Raw genomic sequence first — 24627 nt, forward strand, 5'->3', positions numbered from 1 at the left:
AAATCCTTGCCTCAGGGTTTGATTCTAGGATCGTATAAAACATCCCCCCGGGACCAGGTTTTGCGTATGTGTCCACTTCCATGTTGGTGTAACAAGGGAAGATGCATCAACCCATATGCAGGGTTCTCGTCGATGCAGGAGACATGTATCGGATAGCCATTTGCTCTTGGGTCGATATGATAAGTACACCCTCTTCTCTCTCTGAGACCGGGGAGATCATGCATGGTGATATTTGCTCCAAATGTCACTTCTGCTAATTCCCCCGGTGCTCATGGGAGAAAATATATTTGGCTGCACACTGAAGGGTTCTTTGGACAACCTGACCAAAACAACTGAATTTGGCAAGATATTCGTCGCTCAAATTCTTGATTTTTTGATACAGTGAAGGGACAGAGTACCTGTTTGATAGCCATCCATGTCTTGTACTCAGTAGAACACCGCTCTTGTACCATCTTGACACGGCCGAAAAACCTTGCCTCGACTCCATGGTCTAGTAATCGGTAAACACAATTATGTAGCGATCATCGAAATCAGCAAAAAAATTCCCAGTATACGGAATTCTCCGAAGCAAACTAGCATCTTCAACCTGTTGGTCTTTGTGGAGTCTGAACTCTACCATAGTAGAAATACCGGTATTGTCAGAAGACAATGGCATGTTGCATCAAAGGTTCCGTCTGGCATGCCTGTCTTTCTGATCTTGGCTAGAGACTGACGCCGAATATGCCAGTATTATATATAGTAGTAACCCATGAGGGGTTGGTTGTATTCTGTGAGAGGCACAGCGGGATGGTACTCGGTCTAGTAGAAACAAGATAGTATAAGAGGCGAACGCCAGTTGTAAATGATGGCATATTCGATGCCCCTTGAGATATCCCTTTGCGGAATAGAAGTCTCAGAAAGACTTGGGTCTTGTGTTGTCTTCATATATGGACAGATTGTCTTCATGGTAGATGTGGAGTGGTTGGAGGGTGTATATGATTGTGCTCCGCAGATCAGGGAGCTGTTTGATTGACTGCGACTTAGTTCGGTTATTTAGGTCTGGGCGAGGAGAATAATATGCTGTGCACGTGCTGTGAGTTATATGTAACGCAAGGTTATATTCGTCTGCCAGTGACATAGGACATTTAAGAGTTGTATATGGCGAAGCCCATCCTGCATAGAAACCGTAGTTGTTGGGCACATCCGGAGATATAAAGATAGTCAAACACAGACCGCCTATATAAACTATCCATATTCTGTGTTTTGAGATCTTTGGTATTTTGCACGCCTCATCGTGCCGTTCTTCTTCGATTACTCTCCAGCAAGCCAGCAGTATATGCGATGTAGTATTGCCGGAGACATATATTGTCTGAAGCTGTGCCAAAGTCTGCTGTCGGTTTCCCCCTCTGATTCTTCAATTGGCATCTCCTTGCCGCGGCTGGCGTTCAAGAAAGATAGAAATGCATTATTGACGGCTGTGATCTATACAACGGCTATGACTTTGTATCAAGATGGCCCTGGGTATAAGATTCCTTTACGAGGTAGACAGCCCCGCGATGGTCCAATTTCTGCCAAAACGGGATGTGACTCTGGATAATCCCTTGTTCGGAATGTGTTGTCCATAGTAGGTATACGCCACGGTATGACTTAATTTATTTCGTCCTTGCGTTTTGGCGGCCAGGATCCCAAGACAAGAGTCATAAACTTGGCGAGATTCTCGGACGTGTCGCAATATCGATCTACAATGTATAGGATAGTCTGATCGTTGGCTCGTTGGCTCTTGGATACGGTCATCCAGATAACCAGAAGCTTTATGATCAGGGGTATGGGTGTATACTATAAGAGAAACACATGTATGTTCTCGCCTGGTGTAATGTGGCAAACGAACGGGTCGCTCTTCATAGCCAATGTGATAACAGCCGAGTAGCTGTTGCGTATCACCTCAAGGGCTTTTTCTGAGCTCTTCCAGGGCTCCCTTTGTTAAACACACAAGTCAACGAAGTTCAAATCCATTAGGAATGAACTTCCTATGGACAACCAGGCTGTCATTGGAAGTTTCTCGCATCGTTTAGAGGCCTTGAATAAGTGCCAAAATGGTCCCTTATCTTCCGCTCCATTGGGTTCCGAGCGTCGATACCTTCCGGTAGTGCAGATATGTGAACTCATCTGGTCTGCATCTGTAGTAGAGACGAATACAGTCTCTCGAATTCCACTTTGTCAGATTCGGAGTTCTGTCTTGATAGGTGTACGTGTAAGCCGCGGCGGAATCCAGTTCCTTTGATGATGCATCGCTGTGATCGCTGAACCGGTTCCACTCTTGCACCAGTTGGAGAAGAGACTGGCGTCGACAACTATGTAATTCGCGCCACGGTGCATACCACAGAGCAACTTTACCGTGGAAGAAGTATCATGTCTTCTCAGATCTAGGGTTACTTCTCAGAGAGTATATAAGTGGAGCTGAGGATGGCCGAATATCCCCAAGATTGAATAAACTGTCTGTCCAAGCATTCAAATGCCGGATAGCATGAGATCGAGACCATGATCAACTACCTCGTAATTCCGCCCCTCTGTCTCTCTGCGGGCGAAGATTCTTCGATGGAGCCATCCCCACAGGGCCCGCATAGCCAGGAAGACGAATGAATAGTCCCATAGAGTTTGATATGTAGTGTGGGACAGCGACCCGACCAGCCAGGTAACTTGCTATCTTTACAGACAGTATATAATCTCGCCACTTAGCCATCCAGGTCCGGCAAGATTGCTGGCGAGAAGAATAAAGCGTGTAGGCATTTGTGCTCTGCTTTAATCAATTCCTTAGTGTGCCCGCTTCCGAGATTCTGGTGTATATAAGCAGATAAACTGTCTGCGTAGGACTTTGTACCTCGAACACAGATGCCAAGTTCGTCAATGCTTGAGATGCTCTTCTTTCTTTCTCCGAGTAGATATCCCCTCCTTCGGGCTCTCTTGGTTCTGCCATTATCTTCGAAGCCAAGAAATCATCCGAAGAGTCTGGTTTGCGATGTATACGCCTCCTCTTCTTGTGTCAACGTAGGCACGGCAGATGGAAAGCGTAAGTTTTGTATTTGGCCATTGTGCAGCTTTTATATAGCCATAATGCCGGCCATTTCTGCATACACGTGGTCGACATGCCCATCCATTCGCAGGAATTCGGACAACACTCCGAAACACTCTTACTTCTCGAATTCGAACGCTTTTCAGGCTGCCACACATTCCATGTATCGAAATAGCAACAGCCTGCCACATTCACAATTCAAGAAGGACAGGACACAGTACTCGCTTCCAATCCAGACATGGCATAGTGATATGCCAACAGTTGCTTTCTGATAATCTTGAGGCATATTCGTATTGTGGAAACCCATACCATATCTCAAGTACTCTCAGGTTGCTGGAACATGGCTCATGTTTGGTTGAGCGGGTGCATGAAGGGAATTGCAATGCCCAAATATAGTGCACTTAGCAACAGAGAGTATAAGTATGTGCCTCAGGGTTGTGTCCTCGCCGTCCCCAGGCCGGTAACCCAGAAGACCTTGTTCTCGTTCGTGGCTCTTCGGGTTTTGAGCCTTCCAAATGGTTGTACACCCGAGAATGTACCCCTCTATCTCCATATTTCGAGAGGGGTTCGATATAGGGAACTCGGTATCGGAAAGATTTGAGTGATTCCAACGCCGGGCCTATTTGTCGTACCGCAGCGATATGTAAGGAGACCTATCAATGAAGAAATTGTGGGAATTAAAGGAATGTCATGATTATCTTTGAGATCAAGGAGCGTACGATCGCTTCAGACACTTATAAAGCCCTTTCGCAGCTATTTCCGACCCCAGAAGGTAGTATTAGGGTTAAGGATAGATAACCCCTTAGACTAGACTGATTGAAGAAGAGAAATTCGTGGAGAGCTGGGTAGTATTTCAGCCTATCATGTTGATGACAATGGTGGTCTTGCTGAGATTTAGAGGAACAATCCAGGTTCTCTGTGGCCGATGTTATATTGTGTTGATTAGACGGTTTTCTGGGATTTCCGTTCCCATTGCTCTGGCTATAAGTTAGAATCAAATAGTACTACTTCATTAAATTACGAGTTCTCATTCCTCACCCAGTAGAGGAAACAGGCCATGTGGTTCCCAATGTCCCATTTGCCTTTGTTACGGCCGATGGGTTGGGAGTATTTTGGACCACCCTTCTCTCCAAGCCGTAGTCATATTGGGACTTGACCAAGTCCAATACCTCTCTTGCCATCTTTGCCATTATGTAACCTCTTACCTCTGGGGGTTTCGATGTCGTTGTATGATCGGCTGTGGTAAGGTAAAGTGCTTACCACCCCATGTTGTCTGGCAAATTTTCGAAGAATACTTGTTCTTCTGCCTCACCAGTGCCCGATTATATATTTTGTCGCCAGCCGGACATGCTAGGGCTAAGTTCACTTTAGGCATGTATGATTCCGTCAAGCGGGAGTATGACGGCCTGTTGCAAAAGGAGATTGTTGAGAGTCAGAACTCGTATTCAGAGAGAGTCGATATGATGTAGTAGGGGATAGGGTAATTGGTCGATTCAATCAAAGTGTTCCATGCAGCGCACGCGACCACTAAGCCGTTCGGGCGCTAGGGTTTAATATATATAGTTTAGCCCTATATCACTGCGCAAGGGCATCAGATTGGGTAGTAGTATATATTCCTGGACTGAGCATAGCAGATGATAAGGAAGAAAAGGAGAGGAGAAGACATAGACGGAAGCAGATTATATAGCAGACAGGACAGAGATGCTATTCATCGCTCATCTACCAAATAGTGAAGCCTGACATCGCATTCATTCTCCCCAGTCAATATCCTAGCCAAGTGGCAAGCAAGAGTAGGGAATGCTGTAATAATTACAAGCCATGTTTAATTCAATCTACTATTCCCACATGCAACATCATGTTGATGAATATGCTGCATGATGCAGGTATGCTGTGACGTTGAGGGGGATCGGCAAATCCATCGTATGACGATTCCCGATCATGCCATAATCAGGATACTCTCCACTCCCCATACCCGAAAATAAGGTGATCGTCGGGAACTCCCCCATCTTATAAATAAACCTTGGTCTAGCCGTCACTTGAATCCTCCAGTATCCGCTTCGCACTTATCAAGACAAATCAACCATATTGAACATCAAATCATCACTACAACATTACCAACCATGAACGTCTCGGCTTCTCCCTCTGGCTCGCAGCCTTTCATCAAGAGACCTACTCTAAGTCCCGCATTCAAGAAGCCTAGCAGATGGTGAGTGTGCCTTCATTCCCCAGATGACGTATTGAATCATAGCTAATGAATACAGGTATCTCCCGCTTATGGGCGCCATAGCTCTCGGTACTTTCCACCCTTCAATACACAAATCCACTCCCACCATCTAACCATTAACTGTAGGCTTCGGAGTCGCCAACTACTACGAAAACCAAGCCCGCCAGCCCCAGTTCGACCGTGAAGAAGAGGAACGTCTTCGAAAGAACCGGGCCCTGATGGATGCCTACGGCGACAAAGAAACAGTCCAGGATATCGAACGGGCGCTGGTCGTCTATGACCTTCAGTAATTACCCTTGATGGAAGGAACGACATTGCATTACAATCGGGCACACTTAGCGTGGAATATGGTTACGGCTTTCATGAATGATGGCGCATATGGAGTTTGGGTTTCCTTTTACTCTCCGGAAGAGATGAGGCATGGATTTGTGGTTTCGGGATTATGAATTTGACCAGGCATTAACTTGCTGGTTCAGTTATCACAGATTAGCATTGAATTGAGAAGCAAGCCGGTTATTGCACTTATGCTATCTATCTTCTTTTACAAATGAGTGGAATTACCGACCGAGTCTTAGTTTCTAAGAAAATGCTGTTTCGTGCCTCCCTACTGCACTGGCGACTCAATTTTGAGACCACCAACCTATCATTACCCCATACCCGCCACCGGAAGCGGGGAGAGACGTTCTGCAGCTCAACAGCCAATCACATACTCACACATCCAATCCCGCACTGCATGATGCTGATCACGAGACTCGGATCCTTTCGCAAAGAGGTTAGACTACTCCGTACCCCTCAAACAATCAACACAGCCCCTTTCGTAGCTGCATCTTCGAGCTGTGAAGGTTACGTGTCGTTGCTGCAATTCAATGCTACATAGGCATCTATCAATTAAGTCTGCTGCCTACATCTGCACCGAGGTCAGGGTATCTTTATGACCCGTCAGATAGTTGTTTCACCGTAGAGTGCTATCCATATTACGGATAGATTATTCGGCATATCGTACAGCGGATGAAAGATCTCCCGCACATTGCCCTTAAAGGGAGCTAATGTAGATCACTTCGGCAGTTGGCCCGGAACGTCTAATGCCAGTGATTATACAGAAGCTCGAAAGTAGGGGCTGAAGCTGCCTGGAACACCCTAACCTTGAGAACCATACCGACTCCTATACCTTGCTCCTCAAGGCGTACAAATTATGAACGACAAACAACACCCCATTCATCAAGACTCCCACGCCAAAACCTCTCATTCATATCATCCAGCTTCTTCTGCCCATGCCTTTACATTCTTCTTCTCCTTCTCGTAAACCAATTTGACTGCCATTTTCCATGAAACTTCAGGCGACTCAGCAGGCCCGAAGAACCGCTCGTCAATATCCTGCCAGAAGGTCGTATCAAAAGCAAAGTTCCTTTGCGCTGCATAACTGACCAAGAAACCACCACTCTCCCAACTCTCTTGCATAGGCCCGAGAACCCTTGTCCCTCTTTTCAGCGTCCAGAGTTTATGAGGGCCTCCTAGCGATCAATTAACACGTTCATACAAGTTTGCAACCTATGCTCGAATAACCCCCGTCCAAGATTCCATACCATCTGGCCAATACTCTGGTTGTTCGAGAAGTAGCCACCATGGCGATGCAGCCGAGAACTCTGCCGGTGCTGCGTAGGAGAATTCCCAGTCTGTTACGCCCACGATTTGCATGTTTGCGCTGAGGAGCACATGGGGAGGCATGGGATCGTCGCATCGTAGCCGGAATGACCCTGAAACACGACCACGAGTAGATGAAGTTAGTCGACGATCTTGCTAATTTGCAAAATAGCTTCCTGACAACATATCTACGCCGCCAATCAGTAGCAGATTGTACCACATCATTGCGCTGGTGCTTCGCTTGCTCGATATGAAGTGTAAGTCCAAATTTTGCGTTGAGAACGCTCGGGGGGAGGGGGCTTCCGCAAGCCCTGTATATCACAACACCAACGAGAAGTCAATATGGCAAATTGTACTTCGTACTCCATGAATAAAGCTCCATTCAACCAATCCGTCGACTTGTTGAGGCGAGGTAGTATACACTTCAGCCACAGAGCGTCAGAAATACTAATTGACAGGCTTTTCCCCACCGGTATACCCTGTAGATCTTACGGTGATAGCCACATGCCCAGGGCTTATTGCTATGAGCGTTGGCGTTTGAGTACACTGGGTTCCTGGGAGTTACAAGATAGGATGCCGTGATCACAAATGGAGGTGGTGGTGCAATGGTAGAAGGGCGCCAGTGGTGGCATTGAATCGAGGACTAATTTTGGGGGAGGAGGGTTTCCCTAAGTTTAAACTGCCAGATTTATAGGATTTTATCTACGAAAAGGTCCTTTTGCTACTCAATCTAGGATCTGTATTCTGAATAATTAGATATTCATCATCTGGGAGTGGACCTTTGCGTCATTAATATTTATTCTATAAAATCTGTTACTATATTCTTGTGCCTGGGAAATTCATTGGGTTCGTAGACTAGTATTCTGTAGGTTAGAGGCCGGCAAGTTACTTTTCTATCCTTTTAAGCTTAATTTAACTTCGTAGCTTTCTGAATATGTAAAACCTTATACTTCATGCATGTCCTTAATCCTTTAAGTTGTACGATATACACAATACAAGGATCACAGGGTAGCCCCGTCCTTCTTCGACACCCAATTTCAAGAGTATCTCTACTAGTGCTATTACTGCTATGCTTTCAACGATAGAACCCGATGATAACTCATTCCCTTTCTAACTCAATACCCTAGGCGGCTGTCATCTAGTACATGCCTGGGTAGGAAACTTCAATGATAGATAGTATAAGGGACCAGGAAATAAGAGAACTATGTCCATCAACATTAGCTCCGATGAATCACATAGCCTTCCAACTCAGTCTGATTTCGGGCTCTATTCAACAATGACTACGGCTTCACCTGGGCGATTGCCATAGTATAGTTGCTCTATACAGACGTTAGTAGGAGTATTCCTTTGTTGAGCACAGCACGTAGATATCTTCCACCGTGAGACATACTGACAGTCAAACTATACTCATCGGCACCATCCTAACAGCACTTGATATGGGTAAAAAAGCCTTCGAACAGCTCTTCCATCTCGAGGATAAATAACCATCTTCATCCTCTTCGACAAGAGATCCTAACCAGAGATACCAGATCAATCTTCCTCGATCTCATCTGCTATCCTCAGATTTATCTCCGCATTCTCCTGATACCAAGGGTCACACAGGAATCTCTCAGGCTCACTCGCCATTATTTTAGTGATCCAGCAACGAGACTCAATCACCATCATGTCTTCAGGCGACAAGAACGCAGGTCGTGACGAAGCTGCATTCCGACTTGACCTCAGTGCTTCCCAGGCTGAATTCATGATGAACAAGGGTAATTCGTCCGGCAAAAAACGCGGGGTGTCTTACGAACCCAGCTCCATGAGAATCCCAAATCAACGTGAAGAGGAGCAATTGACAGAGTCGACAAAACTGGCAAATGAGAGACGGAAACATGTTACTGAGAAGATTGCTGACCATTACAGAGAGAGCAGGGGTTGATGCAGATGTCAGTTTCGTTGCTTGTTGACAAATACAGGCTACTACTGAATGACCATCTATATGCGCCGTGTGGATGGAGAACAAACAAAGAATGTTATTTGCTTTTATATAACTGCCAATGCACGAGTTACGACTTCATACTTTTCTAACTTAGAAGGAGAAGCCTCCAAGCTTCAGTATCAGTAGGTGAAGTGGGATAATTTCCTGGGTAAAGACAAAGTTATCAGGGCTTGCGTATGAAAAAGCCGTACCTGGGTAATACTTGCGGCGCTGAACATTGTAATACTGTGATTGTGGGAGTAGATGATACCAGGATGCTTTAGAATTTTATGCTATGATGTGTAATGTGTTAGTTGTCCCCTAACCTAGGAAAAGGTCAACCTATAGGAAAGCATTTACCTTCACGAAGGGCAGGGCACTCTAGTATAAGGCCCTTAGTAGCCAGTGAAGTCTATGCTTTTATTTGATGTTGAGTTTAATCATTATAGTTACGCAATCTTACAGAGTTACCGACTCACACACTGATACTCTCACGGGTACTCTGATAATACTCAAGTCTGATCACAGATCGTGGGGTTTCTGTCCAGTCCTACAAAGCTCCTTGTGGTTGTGCGCCATTTTGGAATATATCCAAGTCCGACTACCACGTCGTAAATCCCAGTGTAATGGTTGACATCTGCATTTGCACAAAAATGCAGTCTTCCAGTCGCCCCGGCGAAGCTCATGTAAGTGGTGTGTGCGAAGCACGAGATTGTTCAATAACCCAGCCAATATGTTCTAACAATAAGCATAATATTGAGTAATTACCCCTAATACCCATTGGCCCCCATTCTTACGCCGTCTTAGCACTCGGGCAATTCGGGCATTCGGACATCACGGGATTTTCGGTCGTAACGGCCGTAACGGTCCTATCGGTCATATACCGGACTACCTTGCTGTAGGGACAGCTTGAAGATAATGCCCTTCCATCGTATATATATGAAGCCAGTGCCTCTTCTTCGACCTGAGTATTCCTTCTCATTTTTATTCCAACACCCCTTCCAACACCAGCCTCAATTGAAGACAAACAATGACCAGTCTCAAAATCCTCATCTCCGGCGCAGGCATCGCCGGCAACGCCCTCGCATTCTGGCTATCCAGACTCGGCCACAACATCACAATCATCGAGCGATACCCTGGTCTACGAGCAACAGGGCTCCAAGTCGATCTCCGCAGTCCTGGCATTGAAGTCCTACAACGGATGGGTCTCGAGAAAGCCTTTCGCAAGGTCACCGTTCCAGAACAAGGTCTGCAGCTTGTTGATAGCCGCAACAAGCGATGGGGATATTTCCCTGCAAATCGAAGTGGAAAAGGATTGCAGAGCTTTACTACCGATTATGAGATTATGAGGGGGGATCTTTGCAATATGCTTCATGATGCTGTTAAGGATCGCGTGGAGTATTTGTTTGGTGTGTATGTGGTGGAGATGCACCAAACTGATGAGTTTGTTGACGTGGTCTTCTCGAATGGGAGGAGAGAGCAATTTGATCTCGTTGTTGGTGCGGATGGTCTGGGGTCTCGTACGAGGTCGATGATGCTTGAAGGTGAAGATCAGGTTCACTCGATTGGTGTGTGTGCTGGGTATTTCACGATTGAGAGTGAGCTGAAGAATAGAGAGGGATACGACGCCACGGTGTATGTAACTACCCAGGGACGTGGGATTATGATGCGTCGTCATGATCCGCACAAGATACAGGCGTATATGTTCTGCAAGGCGGGACCTTTCGAGAATTGCACCAGGGGTGATGTGGAGAGGGAGAAGCAGGTTATGGGACAGGTATTTAACGATGCAGGATGGAAATCGGAGGAGATTATCCGGGGTATGGAAGAGGCGGACGATTTCTATTGTGAGCGCATGGGAGTGGTGAATCTGGATAGCTGGTCGCGGGGCCGTGTTGTCTTGGTCGGAGATGCGGCTTATTGTCCATCTGCTATGACAGGAATGGGGACGCCGTGTGCCGTGGTTGGTGCTTACATTCTGGCAGGGGAGATAAGCAAACGTTGTGCGAAGGGCACTGGTTCCAAGGAGGATATCGCGGAGGCTTTCAAGATTTATGAGGATAAGCTCAAGCCCTTCATGGTGAATGTCCAAAAGGGACTCTTGGACGATCACGATTACATGAGCAGGCTCCCTTCATCTACTTTGGGCATCACTGTCGTGTATCTCCTATTTGCAATAGCATCCTTCTTGAGATTGGACGTCCTGGCGCAATGGGTTCTGCGTGAAGATTGCAACAAGGACTGGAAGCTGCCGGAGTATCCGAACATGGTCAACAACTGAGAAGCGTCGGAGATTCTGGCGGTTTTGGCGGTTTTATATAGAATTTGTTTAATTGCTGTGCGTGTCTCGCTTGTACAATGGGCTTTATGGGGTTAATTTGTTGTCACTTCCAATATAGTATCTTCTCTCCCAGATAATCGCCACTAAATTCACCATCCCGAGAAGAGTTGCAGATCGGGAAAGTCCAAGTTAAAGTCGTTGTCGTGGATATAATCGAAGCCGCTGTCTAAGGATTCCCCGAAGTCATTCGATCTATTGAGACTCTCTTCGAGAGATGCAGTACTAGGTCCAGCGGAGATAGATGCCCCGACTACCATGTCCTGCATCATATTGTAGCACACATCCACACTCTCATGTAATGTTCTTGAAACTGCCTCCTCCTCGGACTGACCATTAAGCCTAGCTTCCGCTTGGGATAGCATCATATTGTAGAAGATATAAACCTTAACGTTAGTCTCTCCGTAGTGTAATCTTTCTTTTGCATACTGAACCACGCAGCGGGCATCTCGCAAAAGCGTTTCCTGACGAGCATAGTCTCTTCTTTTCGCAAGACTTGAGCTCTCCGCTTCTGGATCGGGGCTGGATTCTGAGAAGATGAGTATTGCCGCGCGGGTCACAATGTCACGGAACATGCCACCTCCACAGCGAAGGACACGAGCGTACAGATCGTCTTCGACCAGTGCTACGATATCTAGTGCAGCTTCGACACCGGCCTTGCGAGAGTGACTGTATAGAGGATTGACCCTTGCCTTGATGGCAAATTTGTAGTGGAGACACAAGGTAAAGCGTCGAATTAGATGGGTGCAGAAGCTGGATGCGAACTGATCTAAAGGGGATGCAGAGTTAATCTGGTCAAGGGTGACAGAGATGTCGCGGCATGCTAAGGCTAGTTCTTTACCGACCTCAAGGATCTCATCGTATGGCGGTTCCTCTCGCAAGTCGTTTATAAGTCTGGAAGCATGCAGACGGACTGGTATTGACTTTGACAGTATTGGTTGAAAACTAGGCGGCTTACGAGCCGCTGACTCTTCCTCTTCGCCTATCTCTGGCTCGGATTCGAGGCTATGATCGCTTGGCGGTTCAGTATTCCAGTCCCCAGTTGCGATCATTGGTACCATTCCGGAATCCAAGGATGACTGTAAGTTCAGTTCTAGAATAGTGTACCAGAGTTGCCGCCTCAATTCGTTTTCTGTGGACTCCATCTCGCGCAGACAGTTGGGATCTTGATGCAGACCCATCTGCATGGCCATCCTCATCAATGAGCCTGTGGAGATCCAGATCAAATCGGCGCCAACCTGATTCACTTGGCGGGCCATGAGAAGAAGACAGTGGAGTTGGATGGCTCCCAAAGTTAAGCGGTTTTTTTCCAGTGGTGCTGAGAGCCATGTCTGGGCTGTATGAATCCACATTCCAGCTTTTGACGCCACATCTACACGGATTTTGTTATCCTGATGCAAGGGACCTGCGATAGCGAGCACGAGAAAGATTTGCAGTACTATACAAGTATCTGTGTCTTCGTGGTTATTCAGGTATGTCTGGCAATGCTTCATGAAGGAGGTCCTCTGAAGTATCCGGTAGCACGACTCGAATGAGGCGAAATAGAGCTGGGTCAGTTCAATGACGATATGGGAACCAGGAAGTGACTGATGGATCTGTGTCGGGAGGCTACTACGACTAGGTCGCTGACTTTTGATGCTTCGAGCTAGCCTTTTGCATTGAGCAATCTTATCAGCAATGGCATCGAAGGGGCCGTGGCTTGCATTCCGTATGATGGTGTCGTAGAGGCCCATGAGAGGCTGCAAGCTGGGCAGCCCTTCTGTCTGTAACGTTGTCAATACAAGCTTAGGTTTGATATGTGAGTCAACTTACCAATGAAAAAATATTCATCCAATGTCCCTGCCCGAAGACTCTGGTCTTTGACACCATGCCTCGGATCTGGCCCGTGGTTGATGCAGCCTGTTGCGATGAAGCGTGAGGCGTGTGTGAGGGTTGACCACTATTACCCTCCTGAAGAACATTTTGCCTCTGATAGTTTGCTTCGTTGGTAGTAGAGGGTACCGTTTCGCGACCGACACGCGCATTGCGATTCTGCTCATATGTGCAGGTTGAAGCAATATTCTGGGTCACACACTGTTGACACGGGTTGGCCCGGTCGCATCGGACTTTGCGACGGCGGCACGAAACACATGAATACGCCGGGCGTCTGCGCTTTCTTGTGTTGGATACGCCCGGACTAGTCATTGTACGAATATTCTGGCCGAAGATTGCTTTAGGTTGGCTGTCTACTCCGCAGTGCGACATAAACTGCTGGATAGACCAGGGAGGTTGGTCTGGAAAAGAATTGGGAGTCGGCCGTAACCCATCTTGGCCCGATACGACCGATAAGGCCGAAGCCACCTCCGCCTCAGGCATCAACCTCTCGATTGAACCGGCTTACCAAACTAGAAACTGACATTTTCCAGACGAGTATAATTAGTACTAACGCCAGATGTACGCATCACATATAATACTAGATTATAGGGTTTCTTTAGGCAAATTCTCATTTCATTGGAATAGAAGGGTGTGTGGTCAGTATGCCACGAATTTCTTGGGTATGGGAATTGCATCAGACACTCGACGCACTAAGCTGGGCACCTTTTACTACAGAATGTCTCTCAAAAGTCCCAGTCTTGTTCAGTCGCTGCATCCGGCCCTCTCCACAACAATCTCATCAAAGTACATCTGCCAAGTATACGAATTGTCAGGCGACGTGCACGCCGCACTGATTGTCAGCACATCTGCGGACCGATTGGCCGTAAACTCCCCGGTTACAGCGGTCCACTGATCACTAGGTTCGAGATCAGCGGTAGCAATAGTATCACTAGTCGTGTTCAATCCCAGGTACGCAGCAATATGGCAGAACTCCGCTCCGGACACTGAGGGCTTGACTTGCATGGAGAAGTCGTAGGTCGTGCTGCGGTTGAGACTGGACAGGGTCTGGGAGAAGGAATTGGGGCTGTTGTCGATGGCAGTTGTGAGGTCGCTGCTATAGACATTAGAGACCAAGATAGATACAGATGTTAAAAGACATACAGTGAGTAAATGCCAGTGTAGGCAGGGGTGGCGGTTGTGACTCGGGCTACATCTGAGGCTGTGGTGAACCATGGCGAAAGAGAGCCTGTCTCGAAGGAGGGGTTGGAGAGGATATTACAGCCAGAGGTGGACATTATGGCGCACAATGGCTAACAGAAATCCGAATGAATTATCAAGAATAGCTTAAGGAGTGTGGCAAGAAACCAAAGGAATGATTACAATCCGGAAGGCTCTTTTTGTTCTCACCTAAGTACTATAACGCCCCCTCACCTGTATCATCGGGTCGGATAGCATTCCGGCTTCGTAGTCAAATTGATGTCATGTTTTATTTCCCGTGATGATTAACGAAGCCATCTCTGTTGCTTTTAGAAAAGATATATAAACCTTGTATGAGAGGGTATCTGATAAGTGCAGAAGAAAGTATGGAGAAATTTCTGCGGGCAAAGCTTTTTATAGTGAGCTGCCTAAGCTTCATCGACTGGCGGTGGTATATGACTTGATAACCATCCAAAGATGCCAATTCCTTCTATGGGACCCGTCAAAGGTGGTGGTCACCATTTAGAGCAAATCCAATGTGCTGGCACACGTCATTGTCTTTTCTTCGAGTTATGTTAACCAAGGTCTCTGCCCAATAGGGCAGAGTCCATGACCCACTGAAGTCCTTGTCAAGTGTTGGGGGTAGCCCTAAGGGCTCAATTGTATACCAGAGACACCTGATCAGAGATCTACGGTTGCTGCCTAGCGGCGAAGCTCCTTGAATTTACTGATATCCCGTCCTTGATATGATGGGGACCGTGGGTAAGGGAAAGGCCAAGCTTCATAGCGCAGGCTTGATTTGAACAAGATAAACCGCCTACGCTTAATGAGGTTTAATCTCCGCAAGTTAATGCCGGTTCAAGTGGACACGACGCGTTGGTCCGTGGGGCGGGTTCGTTGAGAATCGGCGAGGATCCATCTCGTCGATCCTCGGGTGGGGAATGTCCAAATATCCCCGACCTGTTCTTCACCGGCAATTAACTACCCTTGCGAGTAAGGGACCATGATTTATGCCCAAAGAATAGGCTGCCAAGACGAAATTTTATTGCCAAGTCTCAAGGAACTTGTCACATCAGATTTCCTCTCACGATCTCTGTAAGATGGCGTGAGTATTGAAAGGCACTTAATAGACCTGTGACAGGCTCGTCAGGAGGTGGGTGCTAAGCTTCGGATCTGCAGGGGAAATGACGGATTTACGAAACGCCTCACGCGTCATTGCAAGATGATCGGACAGCTCACTATGTGTGAGGCTTTGAAATGCCTCTCGGAGCAGGGCAGACCCGACGGGCTCCCGAGATGACTTGACGAAGCCCGGAAACGAAGTCAGCTATAAATGCGCTTCCCATCACCATGGATGACCGGATAGACATAACCACTGCTGATCATCCATACTCTCCAACATGGGTCTCTCACTAGCCCTTGCGACATGGGCATCTCTTCTAGCCGTTGCCAGTGCGCAATTTAAATGCAGCTTGCCCGCAGGTGATATTTGTGCCTACGAGAACGCCACCACCTACGCCGCAGTCAATGCGCCCAATTGCACCACCAGTGGCTTGCAGGCCTTTGTAAACAAGCTTCCAGGGCTCAATGGAACGACATTGAGTGTTCCGTACGCTTTTTACATTAACAGCAATGAAACCCTAGACGAGTTCACTGACTATGTTGGCGCTTCGACATTTACCACCGATATCCCACCTGTATGTGCGTTCCGTGTCAACGGAACTAATGAACAGGGCGCGACTTGGGGCTTGGGAGCACTTCTTCCTACCCATTTCAACGGCAGTATCATGTATGTAAAAGATCATGCACTCCAACTCGACTCCTCACTAACGGCCTCCAGGATGGCAGCCCCCGACTCTGGGCTTTCATGGGGCGTAGCAAGTGCAGGTCTACGCTACGCCTTTGCCACCTTCGCCTCCAACTCCGGTCACGACGAGCCAGACCACGTTTCAGGCTGGGAGACTCCCAATGGTCTCATCGACTGGAGCCACAGAGCACTACACCTATCTACCCTTACCGCCAAAGCTATCGTAAAGGCCTGGTACGACGTGGAACCCAAATACAGCTACATCACCGGATGCTCCGACGGAGGCCGACAAGTCATGAAGTCCATCCAGACATACCCCGAAGACTACGATGGTGCTATGGCGGGTGCCCCAAACTGGTGGATGACACACCAAGCATTCTACAACTACAAGCAGACAACTATCGGCGGAGCACCCCAATCGAACTCCTCCATCCCACCCTCATTATACCCAGTCATCACGGACGAGGTCCTCCGCCAATGCGATCCCCAAGACAACCTCACGGACTCCATCATCTCCAACCCACAAGGCTGCTTCTTCAACCCCGAAGCCCTAGCCTGCAGCAGTAACAAAACATCCAACTGCCTTACTGCACCACAACTGGATACCCTCCGCAAGATCTACACCGACTGGATCACCTTCGACCAAGACCTCATCTACCCCGGTGCATGGTTCGGCAGCGAACCCACCTGGAACACTACCTTCGGCAACCAGCAGCACTCCAAATCATGGTACATCGAAAACGTCCTCGGCTTCAAGAACTTCACAGCCCAGGACCTGACATACGAACGCATCGCCGAGGCAGACGCGCGTAATCCCGCCCACGCAAACGCGGATGACTTCGACCTGTCACCTTTCTTTAACCGAGGCGGGAAATTCTTCCACTGGCACGGCATGTCGGACTCGGTCGTCTCACCTGGTTCCAGCGTGTACTATCACCACAAAGCCACGTATGCTGCCTTAGAGAAGGGCATCGACATCGACCAACATTATCAGCTTTACTTGATTCCCGGATTAGAGTGAGTCCACCTTCCCTCATCTCCTAATTCTCACATTCCACGAAAAAAGCCCCCCGAAGGTATATGACTAACCAAAAGATAGACACTGCAGCGGTACCCCCACCTGCATGGCCGCCCTATGGTACCTAGCGGGCCCATACCAAGCCGGGAACTTCTTCAACTTCACCCCCGCCAACGTCGTTGCCAACTATGTCCATGACTCTTTCCTCACGCTTATTAGCTGGGTAGAGGGTGGTCATGCGCCGTCGTATATGGTCACTACGAACTTCGAAGATAATGCGGATCCGACGACGCTGCTTCATAATCGGAAGATTTGCCCGTAAGTTATTATTGTCTTACTCTCTTGGATGGACGGAATAGGGGGCTAATGGGGGTTGTTGGTTAGGTACCCGAAACAGGCGAATTGGACGCAGACTGGGGTGTCGACGCATGAGGATTATTGGGATTGTATTGATGTGTAAAAAGGGATAGATATATTATTTCTGGTTATTTATCCGGCTTTAGGACTTTGTGTGGTATCGGCATAGACGGGCTGTTGCTGCCATAGACAGGAGACATTGATATAGATACTACTAGCCGTGGCAGAATAGACGATGTCTGACTAGATGAAATCGTACTACGTGCGGAATATGCAAGAAGCTTGGTTTTCGCACCCAAACGAAGCAGATGTATTAAGGAGAAAAGGAACATTGTGAAAAGGTGTTCCCACTAAGAAGCATAATTGGTTGAGGAGGCAGAAGGCAGAAGAGAGAAATAACGAACATAGTACGTAGGCTTTGTAGAATCACAGATAGTATTGGAGGTATCCTTCTTAAGTAGTCGGATGCCAAGAGAGGGGTCTTGTAATTTTCTTGCTTCAAAATAATCATGTTATCATATATTCGAACCGTAAGTGTGTAAGATTACAAGAAGTTGAAAGGCCAAGTGAACTAAGTAAACAAAGCAGGAAAGAAAAAAGAACAAAACACAAAGGAAGATGGAAAGGAAACCCGAAACCAGACCAGTGAGAAAAGCAATATATATAAAATCGTTAGACCGATTGTTTATATGCCCAGTACGCCGTACTCTGCGCTGCGCTTATGCAAATAACAGACAAGTTCACACCCGTATCTCGTATCATGACCCAATCCACTTCCACAGAACACTCAGTAGTTGATCTCGGTGAACCGGCTTGCCGATGCAATCGCTCATGCCCTTTGCAATGTAGCTCTCGGCGTCGCCCTGCATGGCGTTGCCCGTGACTGCGATAACCGGCATTTGGAGCCCCATATCGCGGATGTGCCCTGTCGCGACCAGGCCGTCCATGATGGGCATGGAGACATCCATCAAGACGACGTTGTAGGATAGCGGCTTCTTCTTAATCTTGGATAGTGCCTCGGCGCCATTCCAAGCCCCGTCCACTCGTGTGAAGCCGATGCTGCGAAGGAGTTTTAGCATCATGGTATGGTTGACCATATTATCCTCAACCAATAAGACATGTTTGTGGGGCGCAATGGCCCGCATTTTATCGCAGAGATCGTGGCCCACGGGTGTTAATGCAGGACTGCGAGGCTTGAGTGATGGCGTACTAGATCGATCTCCTAATTTGGCAGTGAACCAGAAGATACTGCCTTGGCCATCCGGGTTCGGGGAATATCCCACTTTTCCGTCCATGAGTTCAGCCAGACTTTTGCAAATCGACAGGCCCAACCCAGTTCCCTGGTATTGTCGGGTGGTCGAGTTGGCAAAGCGTGTGAAAGGTGTAAATAGGGTATTCATTGCGTTGTCGGGAACACCAATGCCGGTGTCGACGACCTCTGTACGCACGATGCAACAGCCCTCCTCTTGTTCATCCGGAGAGCACGCTGTGGAGACTCGGATACGACCGCTCTCGGTAAACTTGACTGCATTGCCGACCAAGTTCTGCAGGATCTGGCGATATCGTAGGGGATCTCCTCGAAGGTTCCGGGGAAAGTCAGGTGCAATGTCCGTGGTCAGTTCGACACCGTTCTTCAAAGATGGGCGACAATTCCGTATAACGGCTCCGACCACATCGCTGACATCAACGACGTCGGAATGTAGGGAGAAAGAGCCAGATGAGAGTTTTGAGTAGTCAAGCACATCGTTCACAGTCTCAAGCAAAAGTGACATGCAGTCCTGGATGATGGCAGCATGCTCGAGCTGTGTCGGTGACAGACTCGTGTCAGCCAGCATTGTCATGGCAATTTTCATCCCGTTCATCGGAGTCCGGATTTCGTGGCTAATATTGGCAAGAAAGTCGGTCTTTAAGCGTGACGACTCTTCGAAAGCAGCAATGATACGGGCCTCGGCTTCTTTGCGCTCGCTAAGGTCCCGAGTGACTTTGACGAAACCAACGTGCTGCCCGAACTGGTAGATAGGAGTAATAAGCACATTGGCCCAGAATCGCGAGCCATCGCGCCGATACCTCCATCCCTCATCTTCCATACGGCCTTCGCGCAAGCATACCGCAAGACCTCGGATGGGCTTTCCAGCCAGGCGATCCTCTGGGCTGTAAAAAACGGAAAAATGTTTGCCCAGGATCTCCTCTGCTGGCCATCCCTTCATGATTGCAGCGCCGGGGTTCCAGGTGGTGATATTGCCCTGTGTATCGAGCATGAAAATGGCGTACTCTTTGACGGTATCCACGAGGATTTTGTAAGTTTCGTTTGTATAGGCATGATTAACGCTGGCGGTCTCCTCGGAAAGCTTGTGCGCCTCCAATACAATGTACAGCAGAGTGAATGCGTCGAAGATGGGTGTAACTCGGAGGTTGTATAAAGATTTGTCGCTGGACACGATTCTCTCCACTATCTGGGTTTCCTTCGTTGAGCAAGCTGCACGCAGTGCGCCACAGAGGATAGCGATGTCAGGAGCGGGCACGGCAGCTGGGTCGAGGTCACGAACGGTCGCATGCAGCATAGATTGGCGCGTCTTGCCGGATAAAGCGAGATGACTATCAGAGATCTCGACAATGGTCATGGATGAATCGAGGACGATGGTCGGCGTCGGGGTATGGCGATAGATGCATGCGAGCGAGGGAGACACCGCTGGAGAGTCATCGTCGGGCAGAGGTACACTGCGTGATGTCGCGAGCTTCTCATCGAGGGAGAGAGCGGCCACTTGGCCGTCGAGAAACATTGCGACTTGTTTGAACAGACATGAGAGGCAGAAGATGGGGAAGGATGGAGATATCTTCTTTTGTTGGTCTTTATCGCGTGGCGGAAGAAAAGTCATTGTGAGTGGCGGAAACGCAGCCGGCAGCAGAACCACTCATTGACGCTTCCACTGCGCTGCCATTCATTGGTGCGACTTGAGCTGGAACCAGCTTCCGGCTTTCCACTCCAGGCGATCGCCCCGGACATCCCCGCCTGTGCCCATGGAGTTAAGGTGTCTAGGCCATCTGAGAGCAGGTGATTAGTAGTCGACTTGTATTCTCTTAGAGCCAGCAAAGTCCGTTGTAGGTTCACGGGTGGTGGCGACTGCGTGAAGATCTATCTACTATGCATTGATGCTTATCTTCTTTATCGTTTGGACACAAGGAGAGAATAGTCGTTAAGGTGAGCCCTTCAAAGCGAGTAGACGAGAGTTGTAGTCAGAACTAGCTGCTATTGGTACTTATTGGAGGCATTTGAGCTGTATAAAATGTTCGACAACTGCCGGCGGTCCATCGGGCCCAGCCATCGGAGCAGCAAGCCACCAATCAGAGCGCCTTGAGTAACTATATCTTGCTCGCTCGGATACTTACCATGGATCGAAGCAGGTTTGCTACCCGCTAAATCTAATCAGCTAGATTTTCAACGCCGAAAAGAGCAGGACCACGAAGCTTCGGACGACCGGGAATGCCGGTCGAATAATCTCGGCTATATCAAGCCCGCTGAAGTCTTGCGACAAATCTGTAACAATAGACGAAGATACTTATTTACTAAAGTCCAGCGAAGAGGCGCTTTCGGATATCAGATCTCAGGCCACGCTGATGTGGCGTTTGCATACCCTTCATGCTGTGGGACGGGAATTCCGCTCTCGAGGCATGCGTGGCTGGGTTTGAGGACGTCTTCGTCGATATGGAGCGCCTGTTTAATATCGCATGCCACTTCGTTCACGGTAAGGCCAGTTATGAAGAATAGTAAGCAATGCCGGGTTACAAATAGGGTTCGGACATTATTTGGGTTCGCCTTCCGAAATGGCAGATTGGGGAACCCCACTTCCGCAGTGACCTGCCGGAATGCTCCATGCTGCGTTTACATGGCGTCCTTGGGCGACACTATGGGGTTACAAACCATTAATATAGTCACTCAGACCATCTCCACTTGATTGATGCCTTTGAACGTATGCCAGATTCTATTGCATGAACTCAGAGCCATGTTCTGTCGACTCCTACTCTAATGGACACGTTGGTCGGGGAGCAATATATTTACGGTCAGTGGGTAGAAGCAGCTTCGAACGAGTGCTTCAACATAACTGGTACATGTAAGTTCAATATAGCTACTATATTTCCATGCAGTTGTTGACCAGGCGATGAGTGGATGACACCAGATCCTACGAATGGGGACGTCATCACATTCTTCGCCCATGCTAAGTTGATTCCTAACAACAAAGGGTTACCTTATATTATTATTCTGGAGAACGGCAAAGCTGAGCTGATGCAACTGGGGAGGTACTCTCTGCAGCAAACCCTCTCTGTATTGGTTCGTTGAAGACTTCAGCCCAAATCCACGGAGACATTATCCGACACAGCCAGATTGGGGTTCTAATGGAGCCAATCGGTTTCGTCTGTGGGCTCATTACACTGTAAATTACATTATTGCCGCTGACAGACGAACTACCTCTGCCGAGCTCTTAGGTTCAAGCTATTATAAGTATTCATATATTTCCAGGACATAGGGAATCCTGTACAAGTTTCTAGCCTTAGTATCTCTATCAACATGTTTCCAGCTTCATTAAATATGAGGATTTGTCAGGCATGTGATCTAATGAGACAGTTCATCTTTATGAGGTTGTCGTTCTGATAATCATCATAAGTTGAACCAAATTTCATACTGGTAGGAGCGTGAAATATGCATAACCTGGTGTTCTGAGGACACATACACCTCAAAGAATGTGGACTAAGGCATGAGTGTGGCCGGTCGACCCACTCTATGTATATTCAAGCTGGTCCACTACTGCCAGTGGCATGTTGCATCATTTCTCTGACTCCATGTAGATGCACCCCTTGCTTACATAGAATCCGGGCCTAGCATGTCTCACAGAGACTGGAGAATGTAAAGCATTTTTGTTCCTCTTGAGACTCAGTGTTTAGCACTCAATACGTGGAATGGTATAGGTACCAAGAAAAGGCGAATTTTAATATGCAGAATGGCGCTGGCTGTGCTATGTATGCGTGATCCTTACCTGCCTCACATCCCGGTATTACACTTATTCACTCATCGCATAATATATAGAGCCCAGGTAGCCCTTAACAATGTCCTCAGAAACCATACCTCCATCTTCTTGGCTATCACAACCTTAGCACTATTATCCCCCATCGACTTTCAACAACAAAGATGGTACTCATCGCCAAACTTCTCACTCTGGCTCTAACTGCTGCCGCTACCCCTATCCTTCGCCGCGACGCAATCACAGTCGAAGACGATGTGAACCAAAGAATCGCCCCGGGCATCTCAACTCTTAGCAATGACATTAACACTTTCCCCTCTAGTGGTCTAGCCGGGGCTGTGGCTATCCACGCCGATTTCCAGAATCTTGTTTCCTCGGTGAATTATGCAACTACAGATACCAACAGCGCCGGCTCCTTGGACGATGAAACTGGAGCCGCTATTCTTAATGACGTTCAAGCGGTAATCGCAAGCCTCTCGGGCGTATTAACTGCCATTGCAAATCAAGAAACTGCTTGGTCATCTGTTCCAGGTGGAGCAAGTCTAGTGCTCAACGATCTCGCTTCCCTCCACACGGCCTTCGACAATTTCGCTGACGCCTTGAACACGAATGGACCCGCTTCTCTAAGTGACCAGATTACCTCAATCAAGACTACTATTGACAATGCCTTCACCTCTGCAGAAGCTGCCTACTCCTCCTAGATCACATGGCTATTTAATGGCGCATGACAGCTGTCAATGTCAGCATGTAGCGACGGAATATTTCGTTGGCTCGAGAAAGGCATGAAATAGTTGTATGAATATTGAAGGGTGCCGAAACGAACGGCAGGAACCTGGCAACGGGATTAGCGGTGCATCAAACTCCTGCATCAACTACTCTTATTGGTTGTTCTTGTCCCTAAGAACTCGATGGGTTTTATATGTAATCCGGGGAATGTACTTTACTCCTATTGTAGCATTCTCGCGCTCCTCTCTCATTGTACTGGATTCCACAAATGAAGCTGCTTCTATAAGGCTACCCAGGTTTTCTGTCAAGCTAGGGTGTCCTGGCTAGAGTTTCACCGCTTCTACGAAACCCAGCAAACACCATTTTATGTAGTCCATATGTTGAGCAAGCATGATACAATTCAGTTTTCACCCTAATTAAGGGGACCAAAGTGACAGCAAGGTTTAAGTTTAAAGGCGGAAGCTTAATCTTAACCCAAAGTACATGATCGCAGAAGTAAGAGGATATGTTCTGTTCCATCCAAGCGGCGACCGAAGCAGGTTCATTGCCCCTTCTTGACCCCCTGTGCATTCTCGAAGAAACCTGAAGACAAGTACAATATCTATTGCACCTCTTTAGCACAAATTAGATTGTCTAAACGTACTCAAAGATACATCTGACTGTAAAATCCTCTCCTAGTCACAATGTACCTATCATTTACCTTGGTCAAAATATATGCTATGAGATCTTCATAACCAAGTGGACTGTTTTCAAATCCTTGAACTGAGGTTTAAGGAACAAAAAAGGCGTAGGGAGTAGCATATAGAAGTAAGCCATGGGGAACACAGCACCAACATTTTCCAGCATCCTCAGTTAGGAGGGCTGAGTATATGACAAGACCATGGAATACTAAGATGGGCATTGGCTGCTCGCGAAAGGGACTTTGACACAATGACCAACGATCCCATGCTTTTTTAGCGTTGCAGACACGAAAGAACACCTTTTGATCGGCGACCACTTTCACGATTTGAGATTCGGAATAATTCGGCAATGAATAATCAGTGTACATACTTCGGGTATATATATATTGCCATTTAATTCGTTTAATCTGGTCATCTTTCACTGCATTGTCGACCTATTCCACCATCCCACATCGTCTAAGCCCGAGCAAGAGAGGGTTATCACAATGTTGGACCAGGCTGTGCGAGTCAACCGTCGCCAGGCTGTTCAATCAATTCTTGCGGCCGCGCAATGCTACCCGATGTTAGCGAGGTGTCTAGGCTAATTACCCCCAAGGCAAACGGCTGTGTGAACCGAGCCACTACTACCCATGTTAGTGCCTTTTCTTCCGTTGGGGATGTGGTCCCCTGTCCTGTCTGAGTCCTTTCAACTCGCGCCCGCCCTCCTTTGACCTCGGTGACGTTGGACTTCAAGTACGCCATTTAAGGTAACGATCATCATT

General features: G+C 47.8%; 8 protein-coding genes across 8 annotated transcripts; 4 read left to right on the top strand and 4 right to left on the bottom strand.

Annotated features, from left to right (window-relative positions):
• Nucleotides 1–5169: 5169 nt before the first annotated feature.
• Nucleotides 5170–5563, top strand: AtWU_02084 (uncharacterized protein; the record flags this gene model as incomplete). The annotated part of the gene is made up of 3 exons (XM_035497198.1): nt 5170–5255; nt 5311–5342; nt 5400–5563. The coding sequence occupies 3 exons, from the start codon at nt 5170–5172 to the stop codon at nt 5561–5563; spliced, it is 282 nt and encodes a 93-aa protein (XP_035353091.1).
• A 961-nt stretch (nt 5564–6524) lies between these two features.
• On the bottom strand, nt 6525–6968 carry AtWU_02085 (phosphotransferase family protein; the record flags this gene model as incomplete). The annotated part of the gene is made up of 2 exons (XM_035497199.1): nt 6525–6784; nt 6857–6968. The coding sequence occupies 2 exons, from the start codon at nt 6966–6968 to the stop codon at nt 6525–6527; spliced, it is 372 nt and encodes a 123-aa protein (XP_035353092.1).
• Nucleotides 6969–9904: 2936 nt separating this feature from the next.
• AtWU_02086 (monooxygenase) lies at nt 9905–11155 on the top strand (the record flags this gene model as incomplete). Its single annotated transcript, XM_035497200.1, has 1 exon — nt 9905–11155. The coding sequence occupies one exon, from the start codon at nt 9905–9907 to the stop codon at nt 11153–11155; it is 1251 nt and encodes a 416-aa protein (XP_035353093.1).
• Nucleotides 11156–11304: 149 nt separating this feature from the next.
• On the bottom strand, nt 11305–13396 carry AtWU_02087 (putative C6 transcription factor; the record flags this gene model as incomplete). The annotated part of the gene is made up of 2 exons (XM_035497201.1): nt 11305–12975; nt 13025–13396. The coding sequence occupies 2 exons, from the start codon at nt 13394–13396 to the stop codon at nt 11305–11307; spliced, it is 2043 nt and encodes a 680-aa protein (XP_035353094.1).
• Nucleotides 13397–13828: 432 nt separating this feature from the next.
• On the bottom strand, nt 13829–14361 carry AtWU_02088 (carbohydrate binding domain protein; the record flags this gene model as incomplete). The annotated part of the gene is made up of 2 exons (XM_035497202.1): nt 13829–14177; nt 14228–14361. The coding sequence occupies 2 exons, from the start codon at nt 14359–14361 to the stop codon at nt 13829–13831; spliced, it is 483 nt and encodes a 160-aa protein (XP_035353095.1).
• A 1302-nt stretch (nt 14362–15663) lies between these two features.
• AtWU_02089 (tannase and feruloyl esterase) lies at nt 15664–17548 on the top strand (the record flags this gene model as incomplete). The annotated part of the gene is made up of 4 exons (XM_035497203.1): nt 15664–16052; nt 16104–17087; nt 17170–17406; nt 17473–17548. The coding sequence occupies 4 exons, from the start codon at nt 15664–15666 to the stop codon at nt 17546–17548; spliced, it is 1686 nt and encodes a 561-aa protein (XP_035353096.1).
• A 655-nt stretch (nt 17549–18203) lies between these two features.
• Nucleotides 18204–20225, bottom strand: AtWU_02090 (histidine kinase; the record flags this gene model as incomplete). The annotated part of the gene is made up of 1 exon (XM_035497204.1): nt 18204–20225. The coding sequence occupies one exon, from the start codon at nt 20223–20225 to the stop codon at nt 18204–18206; it is 2022 nt and encodes a 673-aa protein (XP_035353097.1).
• Nucleotides 20226–22627: 2402 nt separating this feature from the next.
• Nucleotides 22628–23161, top strand: AtWU_02091 (cell wall mannoprotein 1 family protein; the record flags this gene model as incomplete). Its single annotated transcript, XM_035497205.1, has 1 exon — nt 22628–23161. One exon carries the CDS (start codon nt 22628–22630, stop codon nt 23159–23161), a length of 534 nt encoding a protein of 177 aa, XP_035353098.1.
• Nucleotides 23162–24627: the final 1466 nt, after the last annotated feature.

Source organism: Aspergillus tubingensis (assembly GCF_013340325.1).
Source record: "Aspergillus tubingensis WU-2223L DNA, scaffold_3, whole genome shotgun sequence".
Lineage (NCBI taxonomy): Eukaryota > Fungi > Ascomycota > Eurotiomycetes > Eurotiales > Aspergillaceae > Aspergillus > Aspergillus tubingensis.